Source organism: Branchiostoma lanceolatum, chromosome 7 (genome assembly GCF_035083965.1).
Source record: "Branchiostoma lanceolatum isolate klBraLanc5 chromosome 7, klBraLanc5.hap2, whole genome shotgun sequence".
NCBI lineage: Eukaryota > Metazoa > Chordata > Leptocardii > Amphioxiformes > Branchiostomatidae > Branchiostoma > Branchiostoma lanceolatum.
Window position 1 is genome coordinate 15,600,355 of NC_089728.1, and position 24,907 is coordinate 15,625,261.

The following is a 24,907-nucleotide window of genomic DNA, read 5'->3' on the forward strand; positions in this document are numbered from 1 at the left end:
TCAACTTTATGTTTAATGTTTCCAGACTTGACCAATGACAATGGCAAGTTGATATGTTTGAAACAGTGTGTATTGAATCCTTAATACCATTATCATAGCTAGTATATAAAAATGCCAAGATATCTTGACGAATTTAATTGTCGTAGTTTGAGTTTAAAAAAACGACCTCCACCATAGTTTATTTTCAGTCTGCCCATATGAGTTGTATGTATAAAAGACATCCTACAGAGGTCATTTTGCTCTATAATCATTAAAATTGCAGGGACTGTTTTGGAGTCGTTCCAAAAAGCGTTTAAGATCCTGCCAATGATTAAAACAGCTGGAAGAAGTTGATATCACAAGACAGTCATATCACTCTTGTACGCCAAGCGATTCTCTGGTATCCTGGGAAATAACTTTCTATATAGTCATACGTACCGGCAAGGACATACCCGCCTCCGCGCAATTGTTATGTCACCATTGGGTACTTCCGCAAAGTTCTCCCACTCTGGCCACAAGTAGGCGGCCGATGAGGACATCTCCATTCAGAACTCGTTGTCCTATGCATAGCTATAGCGACGAGGGTCGAAGGTTAGGTCGCCTACACGAGGGAAGTCTGAGGAGAACAGATACAAATCTTCACGCCAGCAATGGCCAAGACGAGCTGTCCGTTGAGATAAGACGAATCTGGGCCGCCTGAGATGCGGCCCTATCACGTAGAGGGGAAAGATCATGACTTGTGCACGCATGTGTGTGTGAGGTGTGACTTATAAAAGTGCCAGATATTAGAGTTTTGTTGTATAACACCAAGTTCGTTTTACTTGTCCATGCATGTTTCAGAAGAACTTCCAAAACGTTGGTAGATAAAAAGTAATTAAATGTTTACAATGAAAATTTATCTATATGCTATGATCCGCCAAACCGTCGAAACTATTCACGGAGTACCTGAGCTTTCTTTTGTTTTGTTTTGTCTCATCATTGCAGCAAGCATCTCATACTAACTATGACATCCTCGTTCGAAAGAAGGAGGAGACACCCGAATTTCTTCTCTTATGATTTTCTAGAAATGTTGGAGCGACCCGGTTTCACGTAGGCGCATTAGGATAGACTTACGGGGCTAAAGACTTATCATACTCTCAGGTGTTTGTGTGAGGCGGCGGTGATTTATCAACTTTGGGGATGTTGTCGCGAAACGTCAACGTCAGCAAATTCTTTACCAGGCCCTAGCTCTGCAAAGTTACACAGAATCGAATGTTATTCTCACTACAAAAGAAAAAAACACTGTTCACCCTTCAAGATCCCATTCAAGTTTTTACCAGATGATAAGTGATAATTTTCAAGAAATTATCACTATTTGTGGACAATTTGGTAGAAATGAACTTGACATGATCTACACTTCGTAACCTATCTAAATAGACATAAGATAAACTAGCGCATCTGTTGGTTTATAAGAGAGAGCTATCAAGTTTACGTAAACCTATCTATTGATTGATGAATAAGATGTGTGATTACTTCTATGCTGACGCGTTGACACATTGAAAAGCGTATGTATGGCATCAAGTAACACACAAACGTATAACAAGTACCGTTGAACAAAAGATCGATGGGGATAGCTTCAATATAGAACAGCACCAATAAATAATAATTCCAAGGGCCATCGGTAGAGTTTCATTCTCCATGTCGGTACGTTAGCTGTAGGAAGTTGACCACTGTATTTTATCAATTGTAAGAACAAATGTGCCAATAACATGCCCTTGAGTTTCATTCTGTCGTGCGATGTTTCGAAAAAAAAGAAAGATAATACACGTACTAATATTGTACTTATGTTTGCCTCTGTAAACGATACGCCTCTTGCATGCTGTACCAATGTAACGTGTCTCCTCAAACGCCGAAAGGCTCGACCTCTCACAGGCATGCACGACTAACCCAATACAAACGCGCCCATAACCAGCGATCTTCACCACAACTTTGCAGCGTAAATCCGTTTGGGCCGCTATTCATAATTCATAGAGCATGGGGCCGGTGGGAGGGGCTACCGTGCCAGGGCTGAACGCTCTGTAAGCTACCTGGCCCTCTTTTAATGGCGCATTGTACGCCAGCCCACACGAAACATTTCCAGGGGCATTTTTGTCGACCAAAGATTATGGTTTCATCCACTGGAACGACTGTAATAAATACTAGTATCTTATAGTCTTTGTTTGTGCTTCGTTTGCTTTCCTGTTACAAGTTACAACCGGTAGTGACGTACAGATTGGTGATGGAATCGCTGCATGTTCGTGACAACCGGGGCAAGAGATCACACATGTGGCTCTGGCGAAATCTCTCCAAAGGTGTTTGAAGTAATTTTAGATTGTAGGTAAAGCCGCAGAAAGGGTTGTCGGTACAAGGGATGTAGTGCATGTATAGCATATAGCTTTTTTTTAGAATTGCTAATATGTGTGCCGAGTAAAGGCATGGATTTCTGGATTGAAATAAGAGAGGCCGACTAAGTGTTCCACCTACAGCGTGTGCCTTTTTGAAGGTTTGGCAAATAATTCACCAGACGTTGTCTTGTGTAAAGCTCTTCCTCTCCCGATGGGGCCTGGTTTAACTTAGAATCACTTCAGACGGGATTCGTACGCAGCTAGGAACGAAATGGAAAGAGGGTTGCGCGAAAGGCTAGTGGCGAGCACACCAGGTGAATGCTAAAACAACCACGGCCACGACATCAGCACCAAGGACAGCTACCGCGCTGGTGGGTGGAATGTGGAGAGGCCTGCCGTTCCGAATGTGGTCGCTTCTTCGAAAATGTGGCGAACCTCTTTCATTTCATCCTCATGTATCATTCAGAAGCAGCAGGTGCATGACAATGGTCGTTCAAATCCTAATGTCAATCACAGTTGAACTATAAATCACACCCCGCAAACCAATAAAGCGGGCCGGTATCCCACTGCCCTGGCACCGCCGATCGCCAATGAATTTAGCGTCGGCGCGCCTCCGCACGTACTCGTCAAATTTCTCCAGACTTTCCGACGGACACCCTCCTTTCCCCCGTGAACAATGAATGGCCTCACGTCGTTGTGAGCTCGGGTGCGGGGAATTCCCCTGGCCCTTTCCGAGGTTTCGCAGGAAATTTTCCTTTGAGTTGTCTCCGTTAAATGCACACAGGGGACACCATGAAATATTAAAAATGATGGGCCCCTGGATTTGCTCCAAAAATGGAGGGGTGCACGTTCACGCGGGGTGTTCCCACCGGAGTATAGAACGGATAGTTGTGCACTGGCAGATAAACATTCACTAAAGTTTATGGATGCATTAACTTAAGTAGGCAGGGGCGCGGAAGGTAACGAGTCCTACATTAAGCCGGCTTACGCAGTGGTGAATACTTGATGTATGTGTCCATGAAAGTGTTGATTATAATAAATAAATATGAAAAGGGGATGGATTGTAGCTCGATGTATCACATATCAACTTACATAGGCCTGTTTAAGAAGTAATATATCCACCTTCGTTATCAATGGTATTTATGTTATAATTCAGCATTAAGCTGCACGTTGTCTGTGTGGTTTGTTTGAGATGTGACGTTGATATTCTTGTCGGTACCGATCCTGATACGTAAGACGCTATAGGAATGTTATCAGACAGCGGCAACTCTATATAACTGTACGTATAGAAGAACAGAAACTATATTTCATATCTAAAAATTAAGAATGAAAAACATCGATCGAATAGAAGTAATGGTTTGCTCTCCATTTGTCTTATCTGTTCTAAGACGTTTATCGTAAGACGTTGAATTGCCGTTTCCCGCGCACTTTGATAATATGCACGGTTTGTAAACATGACGTCACGGTGACGTCATACTGCCCGAGTTCTGCTACCCAGGTGTGGCCTCCTTTTGATCCTAACCTCAATCTTCAACAGCGTAGCGCCATCTTCGGCGAGCATAATTAAGGTCTTACAAGCAATAAGGCCTTGGGCACCAATGCCTCGCTTGAGCGATAAGCTTTAATTTCCATGCACTCGGAAAGGGGGAGGTGAAAATTAAAAGGCAATACTCTTAAATAAGACCAGATTTTCGCAAGATCCAAACCTTCGGAATCGTTGCAGCAATATGTTACATCTATATGCCTAAAGTATTCATCTTCCAGAAGAAAGCGTGACAGCGATATAGGTGTACATTATTGTCACCACGCACTGTTAAGTAATGGGTGGTATAGTTTTGAAATTTGCAAAAATGACGGACTATGGCTACTTAATTGGAAGGAAAACATATTTATGGAGCTGGCTAGGAGTTACAATAATGAGTGAGTCTATTCATGGTATCAATCATACAATTAAAGGGCAAAGAAGTCCTTGGAACAAGTGAAACAATTTTCATAAGTGCTTTCGATCTGTCGCCGTTGAATAATTTGTGGGGCGACCCAGTAGCAAAAGTACAAGAACACCTTGCAAGGACCTCCCCCATCCCCCGGGTTGGCGCGTGCGCAGTAGATATTTTACGAGAAATCAATTTTTGAGCAAAGAGGTGTTCCTCATTACGTTTCCTTGCCTCGGCTGTCTGGGTATTTTTCCTTTATCGCGACCAAGGATGGCGGAGGGTAGCGCTGCTTTCGACGGCTTTTTAGCCAAGTACACGGGGGATCTTACGTCCTCTCAGTTCATGGAGGTCTGGGACCACTTCGACAAAGACGGTGGGTTCAAAAAAACACTTGTGTCTTCTTGTCGCATTCCTGTACATGACGCTACCTCGACCATGTTTGGTACCATTGCTGATTTCATCTCCATCTCTTGTTCCAAAATAAACCTAAACAATATTCTCTCGTTTTTCCTTTTGTAGGAAATGGCTTTATCGAAGGAACGGAACTGGATGATTTCTTTCGCGAGCTGGCTCGGCAGAAGGGAGGAAAGGTATTAAATCACTCGTTACCATTCTCTTGCACCGATAGCAACATGATCCGTCTTTTCTCTTTCCCATTTCCTGTAATGGTGCCACATCAGAGCAGTGGGGGGTGTTTTTGGACGGAACACATTCCCTCGGTGATTGGCGTCGATGAATGTCGTCGTCGCCTCCCTTAATGGACAGGGTAAAACTCAATCGTGGATCATAAAGGCCCCCTCAATCGACTGGTAGAATAATAATAATGCGCAGGGAAAATGAGCCAATATCAAATTAGGCATAGCGTTCCCTCTTGCAAGGGAACGGCCCCCATCAGTGACGCCACATATATCATTTCCTTCTTTTTTTCTCTCTTCATTTTCGCCCGTTGAATATACCTAAAACGCAATTTTACCCCACCATGTACAAGACTCACTACGGTGTGAAACGTTCGGCCCGGGAATACCAGCCGACGCCAGAAGCTTTTCACCTGCCTGCTCATATTGTTCCATTAAAGGGTTGGCGTGAAATAGTGATTCAGCCGGGGATTGTGCGCCGAAATTGAATTTTGAAGTGCGCAGGGCGTTTTCTCCCGCGAGTTGTTTGTTGTACGGTCCAGGCTACCCGCCTGGCTGTGGCCCAAATATTCCGCCTCAGCACTTGTTCACACTAGCTGGTGCGATGCATGTAGCTTTGTTTTGTAACACTGCAGGCGGATAAACGATTAAAAAAAAACCCTCGGTGCGAAAGGCTGGGAATCCCCCCCAGGGGCCATGTTCAACGAGCTGTCAAAAGACGAGTAGTTGTAGGGAAGAACACGCCGCCGTATCAGATTCAAAAGAGACTGTTGTTAATCCGAGACTGATGCCGCAAAACCCCCTGAATAACCCAGAAAACAGGTTAAGGGTTTATTAAAACATTGACACCAAATTGAGCTCGATCATCTGAAATCATCCCTTCCCTAGCATGTATATACAAGATCTACATATAGGCCCCGCCCCCATTGGATGCAAAGAACCCCTCCAGGAGGGGGTCCTCTACATCATGCAAGGCATGTCGGGAAGCAGCCGGGGTCCACCTGGAGTGCGCCATTTCCTATAGTCTCTAACAGACTCCTTGGGATCCCTTATTAAGTACATATGTATTAAGAATTGGCCAAATAGGCTGAATTAGGAGGAGTTGACTGGCCACAGAGCTACACATGTATGTATTTGTGTATGTCTTCTGGGGATTTCGCTAACTAGATGCTTTCAACATGGCTTTCTCTGTTGCAACTCAAAATTGGTTGTCTTGTTTTCATTATATCTTGTACTCAAAGGCAGGGTCAGCCAAAAACGTGATACCGCCAGTGCCAATATCAGGCCCAACAACTTATTGGAACTTGAAGTTTTTGTTTTGTTAAAACGAAATCACATAGATATGATATCTTGAGCACGTGGTACCCAAAAAGTGAACTTTGAACTGTTGTTGAATGAATCAAAGGGAAGGGTTGAAAAAACGAAAGAGTTATACGGTGCAGTTCATATGATATGAGAATACTTTAGCTACAGAACAGTGAGATATCATTTCATAAAAAGAATCAATATCACTGACAGAAATACCTTTTATCTTTTATCTGCCGACTACATCTCTATCTTAGTCAATTTTGATGTAATAAACACTTTGCCTTGCCGGCCTATAAATTCACTGAAATTTCCGTGTAGGTTGAAATCTGTTGTCGTATTCATGATCCGGCTTTGAAGTTTGATAGAAGGATACACGATTTGATGACAGACATGTACAGTTAACATTTAAAACCCCTGCACGTGTGTCTCAACCAATCGCAATGCAGGATACCGACCCAAAATGGAGGCCCACACTGCGTAGTTTGGAATTACCCCAGATTGGTGGTCCAATTTCTACGTCATATTTTATTCATGACACCTTCTGTACAGTCGCCGTACCTGGCGGGCTGTGCATACAAAGATGGCGGCCGGGACCTGACGCCAAGGGGTGCTCCCCTTGCGCACAGGTGATGAAAAATTGAAGCAGTGAGCGCAAGCTGTCGTTATTAGTGAACTCTAAAGGTCTTTCGGCGACCCCAATTTCAGACCCCGATTTCTAAACACTTCTCCTTTAATACTTCCTACGGAGAAGCTCTGGAGGGCTCCAGTTCACACAAGGTGGAGGGGCAGCTATTGTTCAAGCTTAATTACGTAAAAGGGTCACTGCGCCTGTCGTAAACGCTTCACTTCCTGTGTCGTAAAGTTCACAAGCTGGCGCATCGATTTACGGCCAAGCGAAGAACCCTTGCAAGGAACCTCCGCCTTACAATCATTCCAGGAGGAACTCAATATTGGGCGTGGGTCGTAAACGTGCCCCTATCCTTTTATACCCCCAGCCGAAACAACTCTCCTTAATTCCTTATGCCCGACGAAAGCAATCTACTTCGACTATGTACTTTAATTTTTGAAACGCCCTGGTAAAATCGATATGGCATTATAGAAGTTGCCCGGTGCTCGCTAGATTTAGCATGCCGGGGTCGGACAGGCAGAAATATCGGTTGCGGGGCTGTCGATACGCAGAAGACGGATGGGGAATCGGTACCGTTTCTATTGGGGGCTGAGGAACTAAATTGTAGGTGAGCGGTACACGCTATGGCTGATGCAATGTGGGATTGGTGCCGCCCAGTAACCTTCTGAGACCTGCTTGTTCTTTTGGTTTTGGATCATTTTGTTGTAGGTTCAACGAAAGATTGACGTTGAAACAAGTACACAACTAAAGAAATGTTGTAAAACATTGAGTTTCTTAAGTTATGAGGTTATATGGACGAGATGACAAAATTAAAATTTTACTTGATAAGCTGGAACACCAAAAATTTGTTTTCTGCCAAAGGTGTTGCTTCGATCAAGACGTGGTAAGAACCATCACAATTGAAAATAAAATACATTTGCTGTTGCCCCCCCTCCTCTCTTTGGTCTGAACAAACCTCCTTGGTCTGAACGAGTCACAAATCACCGTACACGAACTTGCACCGTACACGAACTATTGTTCCTTGTTGTTTTTTCCATGGACGCACTGTGACATTCCAGTTCACAGATATCGATGTCTTCATGCTGTTTAGTGAACCCAGAGAAGCTTGCTCGTTTGTAAAAATAACGATATGTAAACACGCAGTCACCAGCGATCGATTGTATAGATTGATTCTAATCATCGCAGAGGGGGAGGGGGGCTGCTTACATAGACCCCAAGTACATATCTATGAAAGATTGCCCTTTCGATGTGTCGGTAAGTTGTTGTATATCATTAGGTTGAAGTGAATGATACTTTGGGTCGTCCATCCTGCCACGGATAATGAAAGTGCAGATTTTACAGACCCCCAGATTGTTGACATGTAAGCGTTTGCCGCTACAAGCCTACAGCACAGCACAGCCTTTCAGGCAGATGAAAATCGTGCCACCTACCCCCCCCCCCCCATGACGTCAAACGGCCGTAGATTACTAGTAGTTCTTTGGGCTAAGGCTGCCAACATAATCTGGACTGGTTATCCTCTTTTGTTTGGCTTTACGTCTGGTTAAAGAAGCTAGTGGAATTCCCTGGTATATTTGATATATCATAAGTGTATCCTGACGCAATGAAAGCGAGGTTTCAGTTTCAGTGAGGTAGACGTTCGCATGTTTTTACATGTAGGCGTTTGAAGTTTAAAGTTCAAAGCTTTAAACAAAAGACAGCTCAATATTGGCACGTCGCCAGAAGCTATCGAAGAAGAGTTAGATTTTCCTCTACTTTCCATTCCTTTTAAGCCCGGCTTTGAAGTTGATGTAGTAGAAGAAGAAAGGGGGAAACATTTGCGGGGGCGGCATTTTGCCAACAGAGACCCCATCAAATAAGAGCCAACGGCTACCAAATGAAATGCGATACATTGAGGACAAGTGAAAGTACAGAAGGATTGCGCGAAGTCACGCCACGAAGAAATAGAAAGTAATCATCTTCGACAGGCGTTCTGTGCTATAGCTATGTCTTATAGGTCCCATAGGGCATGGGCAATGGTCAACAACGATTCGTTTTCAAACTCATCAAAACTGTTACGTACAGTAAAACGTGATGTTCGTTTCTGGAAAGATTACAAATCGACAGCTAGAGCAGAACTTGTTATCTCCAAGGCTGTATACGAGATGCTTCGCTGAAGATTCCCCTCGAGCACTGACTGAAATAAACACACTTGCACAGAGATAAAAATCACGACTGCCTTGGAGCTAGAATCTAGTTGATCGGCATGACTGCGATCATGGAACGCGATTTTTATCTCTCTCGACGCCTTATTGATCGACCTGTCACGTTGAACGAGAATTGACATTCCAAGTTCCGGGGAAGAAGATGAGAGTATCGTTCAAGTTGCAGGTGTTCCTTTTCGGTCCACTGGCTGTACGGAAACATCTTTAGGCAACATCACTCATTCAAACTGCAAGGAAACCTACCGAAATTGATAAAATGTCCCCAGTACCTAGCGTACATACTTCGCTGATCTGTTATAAAACTATAGTTATCTTAATTGAAATGATAACAAGTCGATTGGGGGATGTTGGTGATTTAATTTGAATAACGTTTGACAATCTTAGTTATACTAGTAGTTGTTGACGTAAAGTGATTTCCGGAACAATGTACTGCAAGGAATTCTACAAACTTTGATAACTGGTAGAAAAAAACAACTAAATTGCACAAAGAAGAGTAAAATGGAAATAGATACATCGGTCGTATATCGCTGTAGTTGATCTCTTTTCATTTTCCTATTTGATTTCCTTGTTTTTGTATAACACTTAAGGGGTGCTTTGTTGCCCATGTCATTTCGTTATGCGTTCCTTATTGCCCGCAACGCCGGGGAATATAGACCGTCTGGCGTCAAAATAATGCAATCTCGCCTTGAATCTATCTCGGAAACAGTACGCTTCGACAGGGAACTTAGACAATAACATAACCCGACTCAATTTACGGTATGGATTTCTAATGGCTCGATTGGCAGAGGAGACACTGAGCATTGCGAGGACATAGTTTTCATTAAAGAATGGCGAGGTCATCTCAACGGCCATGCCAAAGGTCGAGTATAATACACTTCTAGAGATTGTTTTTCGTCAATGCGAGGGGGGGGGGGCGCTTGAGAGAAAAGAAGGAAAGAAAAAGAAAGATTTGCCATCAAACAGAATGGAGATAAAAATGCCTGGCTAGAAAGTTGTTCGACCACTTGATGGAATATAAAGAGCAAATCGTCTTTTCCTTTGCTGCAACTATTCCGCATCTTTGCTTCGTCTACTGGGTTGTTTGTAGCGTTTGTTGAACCAAATGGTCAAATGACAATCTCTGACAAACAGGAAGTGACGTGTTTGCAGTGTTGTAGCTCCTTGTTGGTTTAGATGTGATTCTAACTGTCTGTGAAGCAACGCCTTTGGTGCACTGTCCACTCATTTGCATGACCTGGGTATAGTTAGACAGAGAAGTGTGTGTTGCAAACATCTTAAGTAAAGTTCTGAAAAGCCCCATCTAAGAGTCTAACCGATTTCCTTCGAGAACCTTTACATGACCGTCTCTCTCTGTCATTTGACCCTGTTATGTATGATTACTGCACAATTCTGCACTTTTTCCAGGGCCTCTCGCGCTCGCTGCACTAAAGCAATCTGACCCTTTCTGTGGCCGAGTACGACACTGTAAATATGAGGCGCCACGAGCGGCCGGGGGCTCTGTACCGTGTGATTTGTTTTCATCTCGCAAGACTCTCAGGATCGATACGTCCCGTTGGTCGCCAAATGGTGGCACATTTTGTTCGGAAATAGGCGAGTGGGCAGATGTGCCGCGAACGCAATTGGCTTTTCATCTCAAGCGCCCCCACTGCGAATGACGTACCGCGTCTTTGAGGCAAAGTACTTCAGACTAGGCTGCCTTTTACCATCAACGCTGAAGTCCGCATCCCTCGATATTGCGGTTGAACAAACTCATGAAATATTGATCACAAGACCATCCTAATTTCCGCCAAGCAAAGAGGCCGACGATCCACACAAAGAAATTGGACATCAAACATTTGATGGCAAATTTCCTTCCCCATCTTCTGAAAGAGCGTTGTTTAAAAAAAATGTAGACTGTGTCAAAACATACGCACCTATTAATCAGTAGATAGATAAATTTCCGGAGGGGGTAAAAACGTAACAACCATATAAGCATGTCGGCTCTTCTAAAAATTGTCAGCACTCAGCTATAGTTTGACATAGTTTCGCTAATGCCCTAGAATTTTAAACAAAGGCTTCATAAAAATAGAAAAGAATGGCTCTTTTGGATAATGTCATAAGAGCCCTCACATCAAATAGCATGTCATTTAGAATTAAAAAGAACCCAAAGCAGTCTCTGCTCAGGCATCTACTTCTCCAAAGAAGATAAAAAGAGCCCGAAAACACAGTAAAATGTCCCCATACACAATAGGAATACATTGCCAGCGCCTCCATTGCTATCTGTCTGTCTACAGTCTATTCCCCCCGTATGATGGCGCCATCTCGGCCATTTTGAAAGGAAATCCCAATCACTGCCCCCATCTCATTCCTCTTGATTAGCTTTCCGATTCCTTCTAACCTGACCTAATGACAGAGGCGAGGCCATCTGTTCCGGGAAGGAGAAATGGCGCTCCTATTGCGCACTGCCGTATCAATTCATACTGGTGTGAATGTCAGATGCACACCAAATCGGCATGTTGACATCTACGGTCTTTGAACAATTCTGGAAGACATCCTCTCTCCTTTTAGAGCATGTAAGGAACTATCGTTTGTATGCGATGGTGCCATGTTGCTTTGCAATTCTTAACATTTTCGCGGTGGTTGTATGTTAACCGCTTCACCGCGAACTTAGAAACCACAGCGAATTTGTTATTTCCATTATTGTACAGTGATTATAGCGCTATCGTGAACTTGAAGCCACTTAAAACATTCTATTGTCTCTTTACGGCGAAATCAAATCACCGAGAACGTAAGGCTTATATAGTATTACTTCTTTGTTGAAGCTGGGACTAGAAATGGGGACACCTTAAAAGCACAAGAAAGACAAGCTTTGTATTCATGATGCACCAATACAGTGGTTATATGTCCGCTTATAGCGGATGGTTACATTGGTTGGTTGTGTTGTCTAGTCACATTCTTAAGGCCAACAGCCCATTTAAAGGCCGGCCTCGATGGCGTCCCGTATTAAATGAGCTGCCACACCCTCATCTGCTTCCTGAACGAATTCCCAAACAAACCACATTCCTCCTCAGGACATGGCAAATCTTTCAGATCTATCTCGTGACGTCACTCCGAGGCCAAAAGGTCGGGTGATCTTAATCTCATTGAGATCAGAAGGTAGTTTAGGTAGAGAGAGAGAGAAAGTGCAGTGGCTAGTGTAAAAGAGAAAGACAGAAGGAGGGTAGAGCTAATGTAAAAGCTTTGGATACTTTATTTTAGCATGGCTAATGTTTCCTGCATACCTTAAGACACGGCATATCTTGCTGTTCATTTATTAGAACTGTAGGGGATTCGTTAACCACCGGTAGGCCCTAATAGGACAGGTTTACCAAGAACAGTTATGTAGGACGCCATAAGACGCCTGTAAGGTACAGAATGTTTAGGGGATCCACAGATAACCTAGAGGGGAAAGGGGCAGCATAAAACGCTGATAAAAGCAAAGCAGTGAGAGGTCGCAGCACCCAACGAGGAATTCTGCAAGAGTCAGCCATACTGCCGCGCCTCCTTACGTTATTTCTAATAGATCGTTGTGTCGTATTTTTACAAGTGTTTAGGAGGCGACACTTAAGAAAAACACGCCCAAATGGTTAGCATTATCATATTAAAGCAGGCATGAACGTTGTATGAAGGAATGTTTCCCGTTTTACGGATGTTATATACATGCAGAAGCGACGAAACTCCAACGGGAATTGGCGAGGAAAATGGCGTCATCAATAAATCAGGATCATTTATGGTTCTTGTGCCGTGTTTATTGTTCGCGGAGAACGCCGCCTCCCCAGAAAGACACAACGCAATCATCAATCACTCACAGATACACCGCTATCATTAACAGGACAGACCTGGAATACAGAATCATCCCCTGCGCTTTCCACCGTATGCAGATCGATCTTGTGCAACGTTAATCTTACATGAATGTCTAGGAATACGTGATGGGGGAAATTTACTGCTTTGTTTACGCTCTAATGGAAGAGTCGCAATAATCATTTGGGGTTTTAAAGATGTGTAATCAATATTCTGAGCTTGACGATTTTACAGTGTTTTGTTTTTGTTTTACACACGTAAATATCGCATATTGAAATAAATGTATTTGTACTGCTGTTATTCAAATAAATTGGCATCAAGTCGCAAACGCAATTCATTTTTGGAGAAAATGAAATACGGGCCTATGTTTTGATTTTCGGACGGGATTTTGAATCCCTTCTGTCACATTGCCGTACTTAAGAAATTCTTCGCGGTATAGCAAGATGGTTGCCCTATTAGTGAAACACTCCCAAATCACATCAATGCGGGCAATTAATGGCACAGTCGGCCCTGCTTAATGTTAAAGTATGTCTGTTGTGAGAAGTTGAACACTCTACACAGTCCTCTTTCTGGAATAGATGATAATCAGCGGCAATTATATCGAGCTACTGACGCACCGCATCAATTTGACTGAAACGACGTGAGAAATTATCGAAAGGAATGCTTCTCTCCTGATTGATGAGCACTCCACAATGTCTTAAACCAAGTTTTAAGAAATAATCTTACTCTGAAGAAAAACTTTCGTTAGAGTCTTTAAGAAGAACCCGACCTCTTATCCTTCAGTAGCAGAAGAAGTAAAACCTTAATGCCTCGATCTCCTTTTAATTTCACAAACGTCCATTCATCTTTCATTATATTTCAATTACACTTTACTCTTAGATTTCCCACGAAAGCAGCTACGTCCAATGGCGTTTAGTGTACCCTTTCTATATATCAAATGAAAATGCCAAATCCACTTGAGAAAACTTCATAGAACGAGTACAATCAGCTAAACAAGTGTAAATCATCACCATCTAAATGTCTTTTCGTGGGATATGTCATGCCATGTCATGCCATGTGAACATGGTGTTGTCGCTGTAGTGGCTTGCCCCGTCATGTGTATTGTTGCCGCGCTTCATTTTGTGCAGCGACAAACCGCTTTAAAAGCTGCGATACTTGGATGGACCCTGCGGCTGACTGCCGTTTGCTGCAGTTCGAACCTGACTAAACCAGCGTGGCTTCCACGCCCTCGCCTCGCTGGTTTATTCATAACACGAGACTTCATCTGTGTCGGTTTTCAACATTGTTCATAGCTGACTGTGATCCAAAACAATAGATAAGACGCTTCAGATTTGAATGACTATTAATGACTTTAGGAACACGTGACGTAAGCGAATGGTCAAAGGTAGCAGACGATTGCTAACGTTTCACAAATATCATTTATGGTCGGTCATTCGATGGAGCTGTATCGAGGACAGCTGAAAAGTAAACAAAAAGTTTATTGTTTGTATTGGAACACAGTGTAGCTATCAACAAAGCTGGCTTAGCCTCCTCGGCAAACGCTGTCTGCCCACAAAGTACATTCGCGTATAGCAGCTGCCATCGTGGCCGGAATTCTAGGCTAAACAAGACTTAGCCCCTTCGTGGTGTCGTGTCTACTGTATTTGCTGACCTGAGACCATGACCTACATGTTGCATATCCAATCGCTTAATCCCTCTCCAGCATCTTCCTAGAAATATGAGATAAAAAAGACCTACAGGCAAATACATGCATCAGATACAACTGACGGTTGGATGTATACCTGGTCTAGATCTCCGGTAACACAGTGAATACGGCATCACAAAGAGGCCTATATGATCAGGTGTTAAGCTTTAACCTACTGTGCCTTATAGGCTTAGCTTATCCTTGTTTCATCACACTCTCAGGCTTTGCCAATGTCCTACTAACAGCATGTAAGCTATAGGGTTATAGCAACGTGTGATGTCTTTCGTAAGCAGTGCATGTCGAAGGGATAGAGCAGTGTATTCTGAAGTGGCTCTCATATGGAAGAATGAATTTTCAGTGGTAAACCGTTAAGCTTTGACACACCTTGAAAATGGTTGCTGTGTAATCTAAAATTTCTATGTTTGACGGTAGAGACAATACAACAATCACTTTTGCCTACCAAGGCAACCAAAAAATCATGTGTCTTTTTCAAGATCTTAAGCTTTGGTCAAGAACATCATGAACGCTGTGTCATGAAGTCAAACAGAAAAGCAGAACCACTGAAAGTAAGGTCATTTATTTGAGACTTACTTCTAAATTACTGCCCTATTCCTTTGTAGCGTTGATGGAATCGCTATGTATAACGTGTGCTTTTGCTCGCTTATTGCAAATGTTACATGCATTTATACGTGTATTGTGTCTGTGTCTTGTCATATCGCTTTGGTCACATGGAACTATTGGAATTGCTCTGAGCTCCAGTAATTCCATTGATCAAAACCCTTTTCACCAACTGCCTTTCACCAACGATGCAATTGTCAACATTTCTACCTTCCAATAACTAAATGTCGCTAGGGACAATCTAGAATGTGATGAACTATCAATTTGACAAGCAAAACGATTTGGTCAACTAGGAATCTGCTATCAAATGACTGCTTCGCAGGTTCTGTTCGCAACAGATTAGAATTTACTCTCAAGTTTAAAAGGCTTTAATGACAGATTTGTGCTTGCATCATATGTAGTTGGTAGTAGTTTTGATCAATGGCAGTTGCGGTGATGCTCAATCTCTTGTTGTATAAGTCTTCAAGACCAGTATAACCAGTCTTGTCATGATAGAAAAATGTGAACAAAGCATTCCAGCTTCCATGCTTCGTTTCTATCCATATTGGTAATGGCAACTTCAGCCCCATAGAGTATTCATTTCATAGAAGGACAAGTTAACTGTTGCATTCCTTGTTATGTCTTTCCCACCCACTCAGGATGAGGTAAGACAATCGTAGTCCCTAGTGACTCGCACGATTTCCTAATATCCTCTAGACTAACAGCGTTAGTTAGCAGTGATGATAAGACACTAAACAACTAACCAAGTTTAACCAGAATAATTACAGCCAATGAGATTTGGTGTTGAATCCCATTGGGACATTGTCTTGTGTCAACTCACCATCCATTATCATAGTCAAGTCAATTCTTATAAACTTAACATTTACTAACAATGGTGATATTCTTAGCGCCATCTTATTACCACAATAATAACATACAGTACAGTTGCACACTTTTACTATGAGGAGTAAGTGCTAGAAATAAGCCTGCTTGCCACATACATATTACATCAGATATTTGGCATATTCCTTTCTTCTGTAAAGTTAGATTTAACAGGAACTAATCAAGGTGGGTGTCTACACCCATACAAACATCACACAAGGAAACAAACAAACAAACAAACAAACAAACAAACAAACACACATACACACTAACGTCTGTAAGTACTGGTACATTGCATGTGAGGTTAGGCATTGAAAAGAAAAAAAAATATTCCAACAGACTAGCGGTAGTCTATATCTTAAGCATCGAATCAGAGTTGTTTTGCTTCCATGTCTTACAGCAACCATCCGACCAAGAGATCTCGGACATGAGGGAAGCTATCATGCTTAAGTTTGATGACAACAAGGACGGCAGAATTTCGATGAACGAGGTAAGAGTTATCATCAGCTAAATCTTTGATTGGAAGGCATACGGCAAGAAAGTGTTTAGAACTAGACCTCTATTCTATAAAACACAACAGGGTTTGTTATCACATCTAGTAAGACATTTAACGCAATTCTGTCAGAATTGACAGTTTGTAACAATAGAGAAAAGCAGCAAAGGCAAAAATCCATGACCATGATCGACGCAATGCAGTGCAATGCATGTCTTCACTTACCAAACTGCTTTCAGTGAAGCCCATGTCTAGTAGGTAAGATAGTGACATGTAAATAGAGGAATATTGTACCAGGATAAGGCAAACAGACTTAAATCAAGATAATTGGTAGTCACATATGAAGACCAACCAAGTGGACGCCTTCTATATGTAGAGCGTTCCGATTCATGAATACCACACTGCCATATTGTGTAAAGCTCCTTTACGAAATATGAGCATCCAACGCTTTGTGGAACTGTATCTTATTTGTATTTTTTAAAATGATTAAGAGCCTTGTTGTGTACAGTACACTTCAATCTAGCCCTCGGGCTGCCAATAGTGTATTCTATTGTGTATTTATGATGTATAATGATAGAACCAGTTTACGTGAGGCGTGATAGCAACGTTTGTCACTGAGGGCCAGTAAAGGAAGTAATTGATCTTAGAATCATTTATTGCCTCAAATAAGCGATATTTGTTAAAATCGTCTTAAACGCATGTTTCCTTGTAGATGTCGTCTATCCTGCCCATGGAGGAGAGCTTCCTCCTCCTGTTTCGCCAGGAAATCGGAACAAGTGTTGAGTTCATGGAGGTGAGTCACTTTTCCTAAGGCGTTTGTAGCACACCAAGGGGTGCGTGGTGAACATCTACATTATTCATGCGAGCAATATAGGATCACCTGACCTCTTCTTGACATCTTGTGTGGCTGTGAAGTTGAAGAACAATGCAATTAAGAAGGTTTCCATAGGATACCTTATGTTGGTCAGAGCTTCGCATTCCAAAGCCCACTCAGTGTCTTGTATGTAAATGCAATAGTTAGTCAATTAACTTTTACAACAAAGCACTGAGGAAGATTTTTTTTTTATTCGAACCTCACCACCCACGAGGACCATCGATCCATGAGTCACCAATTAATTCTTGAGCAGTTTCTTGATGATACAGGATGTATTGCTCACCTCTATAAACTTTATACGCCTGTCTGTTGACTGTGTTGCCTGTCGGCAGGCAGCAAACAATCGATCATGTTTCAAACAGGAAACTAGAAAGTAGTGCTTCCACGTCGATACGTCAACTGGCGACGCCATTCCCCCCGTAGGCGTGAGCGTGCTTTGTGAAAACTTTACGGGAACCCGTTCCAAGACACAGATCAATTTCCTGCGACGCCAACGTGCCCAAATTCTCCAGCACATTTGCCTCAGAGTCCACCACTCCCACTTTGAAACACTCCGGTGGATTGAAAGACAGATGGATGGGCTTTAGACTAGTATTATCAGAAAAGTGTTTAATCAGTGCAGGTAGCGTTACGGAGAGACGGTTCCTGATCCTCCTTTGAGCTCGCCTCTCTCAAGAGGCCGTCCGAAACCTTTTTGATTTTCCTGAAGGATAGCAAGTCAATCCGGGTAAGAGCACCCGCCAAAGGGAGCCTTGCATTGAAAGCTTACGCAGCGAAAAAAGGCTGCGTACCTATTAGAGAGTCGAAATTGCCCCTGAAGAATAACTTTAAAGTTCCCCGCATCTTGTGCTTCACCGAGTAACGCGACAATTTGCTCGATAAGCCTCTCTAATGACTGAAGATGTAACTCTGCAACGCAAGTTAGCCAGAACCATCCATTTCAAAGTCTTCTTTATTCCAGTGAGGTCACACTGATGTTTCTCTTCGTCTACAACTTTATGGTTTGATCTACACAGGCACGAATTTTTACTTGCCATGATGGACAGTCTAGCATAAACTTCGCAGCAACGGAATTGCAACTCATTCATCGAAAACCATCCAGTAGGCGGTTGTTTCCGGTGGGAGATATGCAAGAGCAGGGACTCGGCTCCTTCGCTCGTAATGTACACTTGATAGGTTTAGAAGAGTGAGTCAGAATACGTCTACATTGAATCCAATATTTAGGCTTGAAGAAAGATTGAAGGAGGATTTAAAAGCTTTCAAGGCCTGGTAGACCTGCTTACATTGAACAACCATTACCGGATATGTCTCTGAGGTTGCCAATAGTAACCAGATGAAATACATCGGGTTTCGTCTTGCCAATGACAAAGTGTCTATTTTTGCTTCAGTTATGTTCTCGTAGATCTTATTTCATAACGAAGTGAGACGTTGACTCTATAGTCTTTAGGAGGAAGTTTTTCCAGGAAAGTTTACGGGAATGTTTATCAGAAGCAGAACATCATGACGTAGCCCAAATGTGTGCCCCAAATGCTTCGACAGGATCATTTAATCATAACATTTCAACGCCGCATAGATCACAACGGTCTAAAATTATTAACAGTAATTGTGGTCAATACCTCTTCGAAAATTCAAGGTGATCAAAATTTGCCACATATCACCGAGACAACGTTCAAAAAATTCTCGGATGCAAAAACTATCATAATTGGTGCCCTTAGTCGCTTCAGGCTTTAAAGCTCTGCATCACTCCTGGATGGGTTAATGCAGAAGAGGAACGCTCATAAATGAAAAGACCTTTCTGTTGTTGTCGCTCACTCAACCGAGGTGGGTTCCCGCGAGTCGGCTTTGGCGCATTGGATCGATAAAAAGACACTTATGCGTGCCCTTCAAATTCTCACGAAGGTTACAATTTTTGGTCACATTATTTCCTTGATTCCCATGTGACCTAGATATGAAAGTGCCACTTTGTCTGAATATGGGCGAAGTAATAGCAGCTTTTCCCTCGGACTTACCATAAAGCTTGCACATTTTATGACAGTTTGTCGACGCATGTTTTGTCTTCCATTTGATATGAGATGATATTTTGATATGAAATAAAAAGGTTGAATAGTAGACTTGATACAAAATACGTGAATGAACCAATAGCTTTTCTAAAAGTCGCCAGCCTCTGACCAGGATTCCTAAAGGTTTTCCTAAAGAATAACGAATATTTTGGCGTTTGATAGAATATGAAGCATGTAATTCTATCCAAATTGCACCCCTGAAGTATGAGCTTCTGTCAGTGCATGTGGGCTGTTTTCCCAGTCCATAAACCGCTGCATTTGCAGTATCGATTTTTTTAGGGGGAGGAGGGGCACCTGCAAAATCGGCCATAGCGCTTGACATTTTAGTGTGTCTTCCCCTCTTGATGGCATGCAGAGGTAATATCAGGGTCTTACAGGAATGCCTTGTCACCATGATCGAGAAACAACTTGTAAAAAAAACATAGTATTCGCAGAAATCGTTATTTGGATGCAGAATATGTATCAATAATCATATTTCCGCATTTATTTGTTGGTCTCATTGACCGAAGAAGGTAATTATCCCCATATCCGGCACCTTCGACATTTGTCGTAATCTTCATCTATATTGTTGTTGTGTCACCTTTAGGGGCAGGCTGTTTTGCAGCGTAAAGCGTAGCTCAAATCCTTTTTTAGCCCCGTTGTAGCTGATAATGACTTGATTTGATCTAGCGGTTACACAAACAAATTCTTGTAGATATGAGGATCTTTTAAGCGTGAACAAGACTTGTGTTGTCATTAGACTTAAATGTTAAAAAAGTTAATTGTATCCCTCGTTGTCACACACGCAATATTCAATCATTGTTAAAGAACTCAAAACATTTACGTGTGATACGTTTCAAGACAGGTTTTGGTATACCTTCCACGTTCTGGTGTCTGTGAAAATGATCACATGTAAAGCTGATTACTAATTATCATTCTTCCGAGGAACGGAGAAAGATTAGTTTTCCGTTTTATCGAGATTATTGAGGTCCAGTTGGACACGATTGATCACTCTTCACTCGGGCAGACTATATTGAAATTTTCGGGCGGAAGACGATCTGTTATTCACGACCAATTCCTCATAACCATGAACGTCAGATTTCACTGCCGCACGGCATCTTTTTGGATTTGGCAAGTTGCAATTGAACCCTAAATCGTTGACAATTCAATAGATGTTTTATAGCCACCTTCGCGCCAGAGAGATGACTTGAAAATGTGTTTATTTCCTCCGGGTTTTCCTGTAATTCCCCGTTTGATTGATACACCGACAGGACACACAATATTTGGGCACCTCGGCGCTGCATCGATTGGTTAAGAGTGATGTGCGTGCGTGACTTGCATGTATAAGACGTCCTCCCGTACTGTCCGCCATTTTACTTCTTGTTGGGTGGAGATCTTTCCCACCAAGATCTCTAACATCCAATGATGAACAGTACCACCCTATCTGGCCTTGCTATTTTGTCCTTTAGTCTTTACACGGGTTATGTCGTACAGCATTCAAAGTTAATAAGTGTCCATTACAGTAACTTGATGACCTCACGAATCTTATCATTTGCATCATCTCGACGATCAATGACCAAATTAGGAAAACTACCTCCTGTACTCGTGATAAACTTTGAAAGGCTTTCGGTAAATAAGATGAACAATCGTTTGAGTATTTCCAAGTTCCAGCTGCATATATGTCATACAATAGTGCCCAGTCTTCTATCAGGGTTACCTACCGTGACCCTAACACTTCTTCGGGCTTATTGAGCAGATTCCTTATTTTCTGTCACTCCACTTCCTAAAGCAATGTAATAAACCCCAGTGCGTAACACAAGGCCTCGACAAAAAGACATGAAAAGACATGGTATCGTTACGAAGGAGTTGAAATCATAAGACATACATGTAATGTCTCCTCAGAGTGACGGTATTGCATATTGCTGCTGCAGGTCTGCAGATTTTAACATTTAGATAGTGAAGTGTTAGAATCCTTCAGCTGCATGATGTTTGATATTTAGACATTTATTAATAATACATTGCGCTCTTCTTACAGATCTGGCGGAAGTATGACGCCGACTGCAGCGGTTACATCGAGAGCGAGGAATTAAGAGTAAGTACACGATCTCTTGATACCTGACTGGCACACTATTAACACATTTATGGTATTATATTACATCGAGCTATATCTGCATAAACACTATTAAAACAGACGTGTACTTATAGTACATCAAGGTACATCTGCCTAAACACTATTAAAACAAACGTGGACTTATACGTGCACCAAGGTAACTGCTTAAACAATACGATCCGGCAATAGTTTAGCGTTGACGATACTCGGGCATCTCTAAGAAATATTGTATCTGAACTTCAGAGGCAAAATACAAACACCATCAAATGAAATCTACAATTCCTGGTTGTATCTGTTCCAACAGAGTTTCCTAACAGATCTGCTATCGAAGGCCGGGAAAGACGTCACCGAGGATAAGCTAGCAGAATATGTGGAGACCATCGTAAGTACTGTTAACGACATAAGCTATATGACTACCAATGTAAAACCACTCTCCATACGCTTGAACGCACAGTATATGTTATTGGTATGTTTAAATTGTTTTACAGGACATTGCACGTACGTTGAAGATATTGCATGTCACATAGACTTACGAAAGTCGCTGTTCTTAAGTTGTGTTAAAAAAGATTGTATTATAATCTGGGGTATACTACACGAAAATATCAGACGTTTTGTAATCTTCTAGTTTCCCGAATACACCGTAAATGTATTCAATGAAGTGACAATGAGTGTTATTATTTCATTGTTCTACGGTATCAAGATTTTGGAATAATATTGTGTGATGATTTCTTGCAACTTCGACTATATGATTATATTTACTCTAATAGTACCTGGTATCCCACTTTCTATCCGACCTATCCCTTTAATATTATTGTCTTTATGCATATAGTAATGCGATTCATATCTTTCAAGATGTTTTGGCTCGTTTTCTTCGTTAACTGGATCCATAACACGCACATAATATCTTCAACCAATACGGAAAGGTGTGATCAAATTTGGTTGTAACCTTATGCTATTTAAATGCTCGGTTGCAGTTCATGGAACTTATCGTAACTCTACCGCCCTGACAACAGAGACTACGTAGGGTATTTTGTTTTTGCAACTGGATTCCTTTTGTATGTTGGATCCTTGCACTACTAACACCCTAACCAAACTAACACCGCTACTAATGTTTCCCTCTGCAGTTGAAGATGTTTGACTCCAACAATGACAGGAAACTGGAGCTGAAAGAAATGGCACAGTTCGTACCCAAACCTTTTCTACCCTCCGTTCGTAACTCGCTAACCATAACACCTAGTTAGTAGATTAGTTAGCGGAGATCAAGGTTGACACCAAGGTGAATATATTCTCTCACAGCTGAAGGTATTCGACACCAATGAGGATGGCAAACTGGACCTAAAGGAAATGTCAAAGTTTGTATGAAGTGTCTGTCTATATGTGTCCATTCCCTATATTTGCTAGAATTCCCCTTGTGCTAGAATTCTGTTGGCACTTGCTTAGCAGGCAAACATTAAAACCCTAGCCTCTACCAGGCTCCACAGGCGGCTGTAAAGAGTAGAAATCGGCCAAATAGACAAAAAAACATGCAAGAGGAGTTAGCCTTCTATAGGGGTAAGGCATATTGGACCCCCCTCCGTAGCCAACTCCCTTCGCATACTATTCACTCTATTTGGCCAATTTCAACCATTTTTCCAGCCATCCGCGGAGCCTGGTAGAGGCTATTAAAACCTAATCTATGTTGAAAATTGCCATGTCACACCTTACAAAGCTACATGCGTTCAAAAATGTATGATGTATGGCAAACGTCAACATATCAAGGACAGAGAAAAAGGTTGTCAGCAATATCTTTCAATGCACCTAAATGTTTGGTATCTAACTGATATTTCACGAAACGTGTACTTACTACATATCATGTGCTTACAACGTAATATAGCCATAAATATTGTTAGTTCATTTTCATTTTTCCTTTCTTCAGGCTGCTCCCCGTCAAGGAGAATTTCCTCACGCAATTCCAGGTGAGCCAATGCACCTGCAACATATTCTAAGCCTTGTGTCTATACTACCATTTTCACACATGGCGTCTACAGTGCAACATCTATTTGTTAGACATATAAGGTGACATCTTTTACACGTCGCCTTTCGTCTATTGGAAACGCTGGCCTTCGAGGAATTAACTGCCAGTTTTGAAGATGTAGCGACTTCTCTGATTGGCCACAGATCCTCGTGCCTTTTAAATGCTGAATATGTAGACTGCAATTTGATGCAGGTATCTGAAAGACTTGTTTTGGCTGGACACACGACTGGGTGTGATGCCCAACAAACGATAAACTTTCGAAATCCTTGCTGTAGACAGCAATGTCTGGTCTGAAGCCAGCTAGCCACACAAATGGTAGTATAGCATCACATTTCTCATGATCTTTGACTGTGGTTCTTCGTGATGCATCGTGTTGTTCTCTCGTGGTGAGACATTTGCCACTCGTCTTGTCGCCCCCCATCATGCTTGGTGGGCTTTTCTTCAACACTATTAACCCCATCCACGCACCCCGTCACCCAATGAGAAATGCAGTCTGCACTACAGATCCCGCTTTGACACAAGATTATCTCTAGATTGCACATGACCAATGACACTGGGCAAAGAGGCGCGAAAACTTGTCAGGTGCATTCCTGAGAACAATTTGTCACGGGACGCTGTTACACATGAGAGGTTCTATCGCAAAAAGGCACTGACCTTTTTGTGACAGACCCAGATGCCCATTTAAGATAAAGAATGGTGTTTCTCTGCAACATTGAAAGGAAATCAAACTTTCAGTTTCCAGATTGCAAGCTGCAAGGACGCTTGGCTAATCAGATCTATAGATGACAACATGTATCTCTATTTATCCGCTGAGATGTCAAATCCAAATATGTCGATATGAAGTCCTGCTGGATGAGGCAGCATCTGGTTTTGAAGTAACCCTGTCTACCATTTTTGTGACGTAGTTTGAATTTTGTACATTTCATTGTTAACTGAATAGAGCAAAACAGATGCAAAAGGGAGAGAATCTAAAAGGTCGTGGGGCATTCAATATGAACAGCATGTCACAGTGTGTACTAGACAGATAGACTTGGCCTCCAAGCAATATGGACTAACTCAGACTTGGGTTTTCAGCGGGCAGGTATAACGTGTTGTATGTTGTGCCATACATCTGTGTCTCACGATTCATCGACATCACTTTCTTTCCCCTCACGCCGTTCATGTACATAGATCGTGAGTATGCTTCTCTGGGAGGAACTCTTTACGTGCCTTTCTCAGATATACACCGATGCTAACTACATTATCTACCCATTGCTCATGGCTTCAAATTTGCATGCATCCTGCTGTCGATGTCTGTCTCTTGTTGTGAACTCGTGTCTTGCTATGCTGTAGTATATTGTTAACATA

The 24,907-nt window shown here is 42.2% G+C and overlaps 1 protein-coding gene across 2 annotated transcripts; it reads left to right on the top strand.

The window, feature by feature from the left end:
* The first annotated feature begins 4,444 nt into the window (after positions 1–4,444).
* Positions 4,445–24,907, top strand: LOC136437867 (calretinin-like). Of its 2 annotated transcripts, none has more exons than XM_066432439.1 (9): positions 4,445–4,649; positions 4,796–4,866; positions 16,431–16,520; positions 17,236–17,316; positions 21,472–21,528; positions 21,851–21,928; positions 22,843–22,898; positions 23,462–23,501; positions 24,731–24,907. In XM_066432439.1, exons 1-9 carry the CDS (start codon positions 4,547–4,549, stop codon positions 24,890–24,892), a joined length of 738 nt encoding a protein of 245 aa, XP_066288536.1. In that variant the 5' UTR covers positions 4,445–4,546; the 3' UTR covers positions 24,893–24,907. The 2 variants fall into 2 exon arrangements, with proteins under 2 accessions (XP_066288536.1, XP_066288535.1); XM_066432438.1 differs by lacking the exon at positions 22,843–22,898 and adding an exon at positions 22,671–22,726 and having other exon boundaries at positions 4,447–4,649.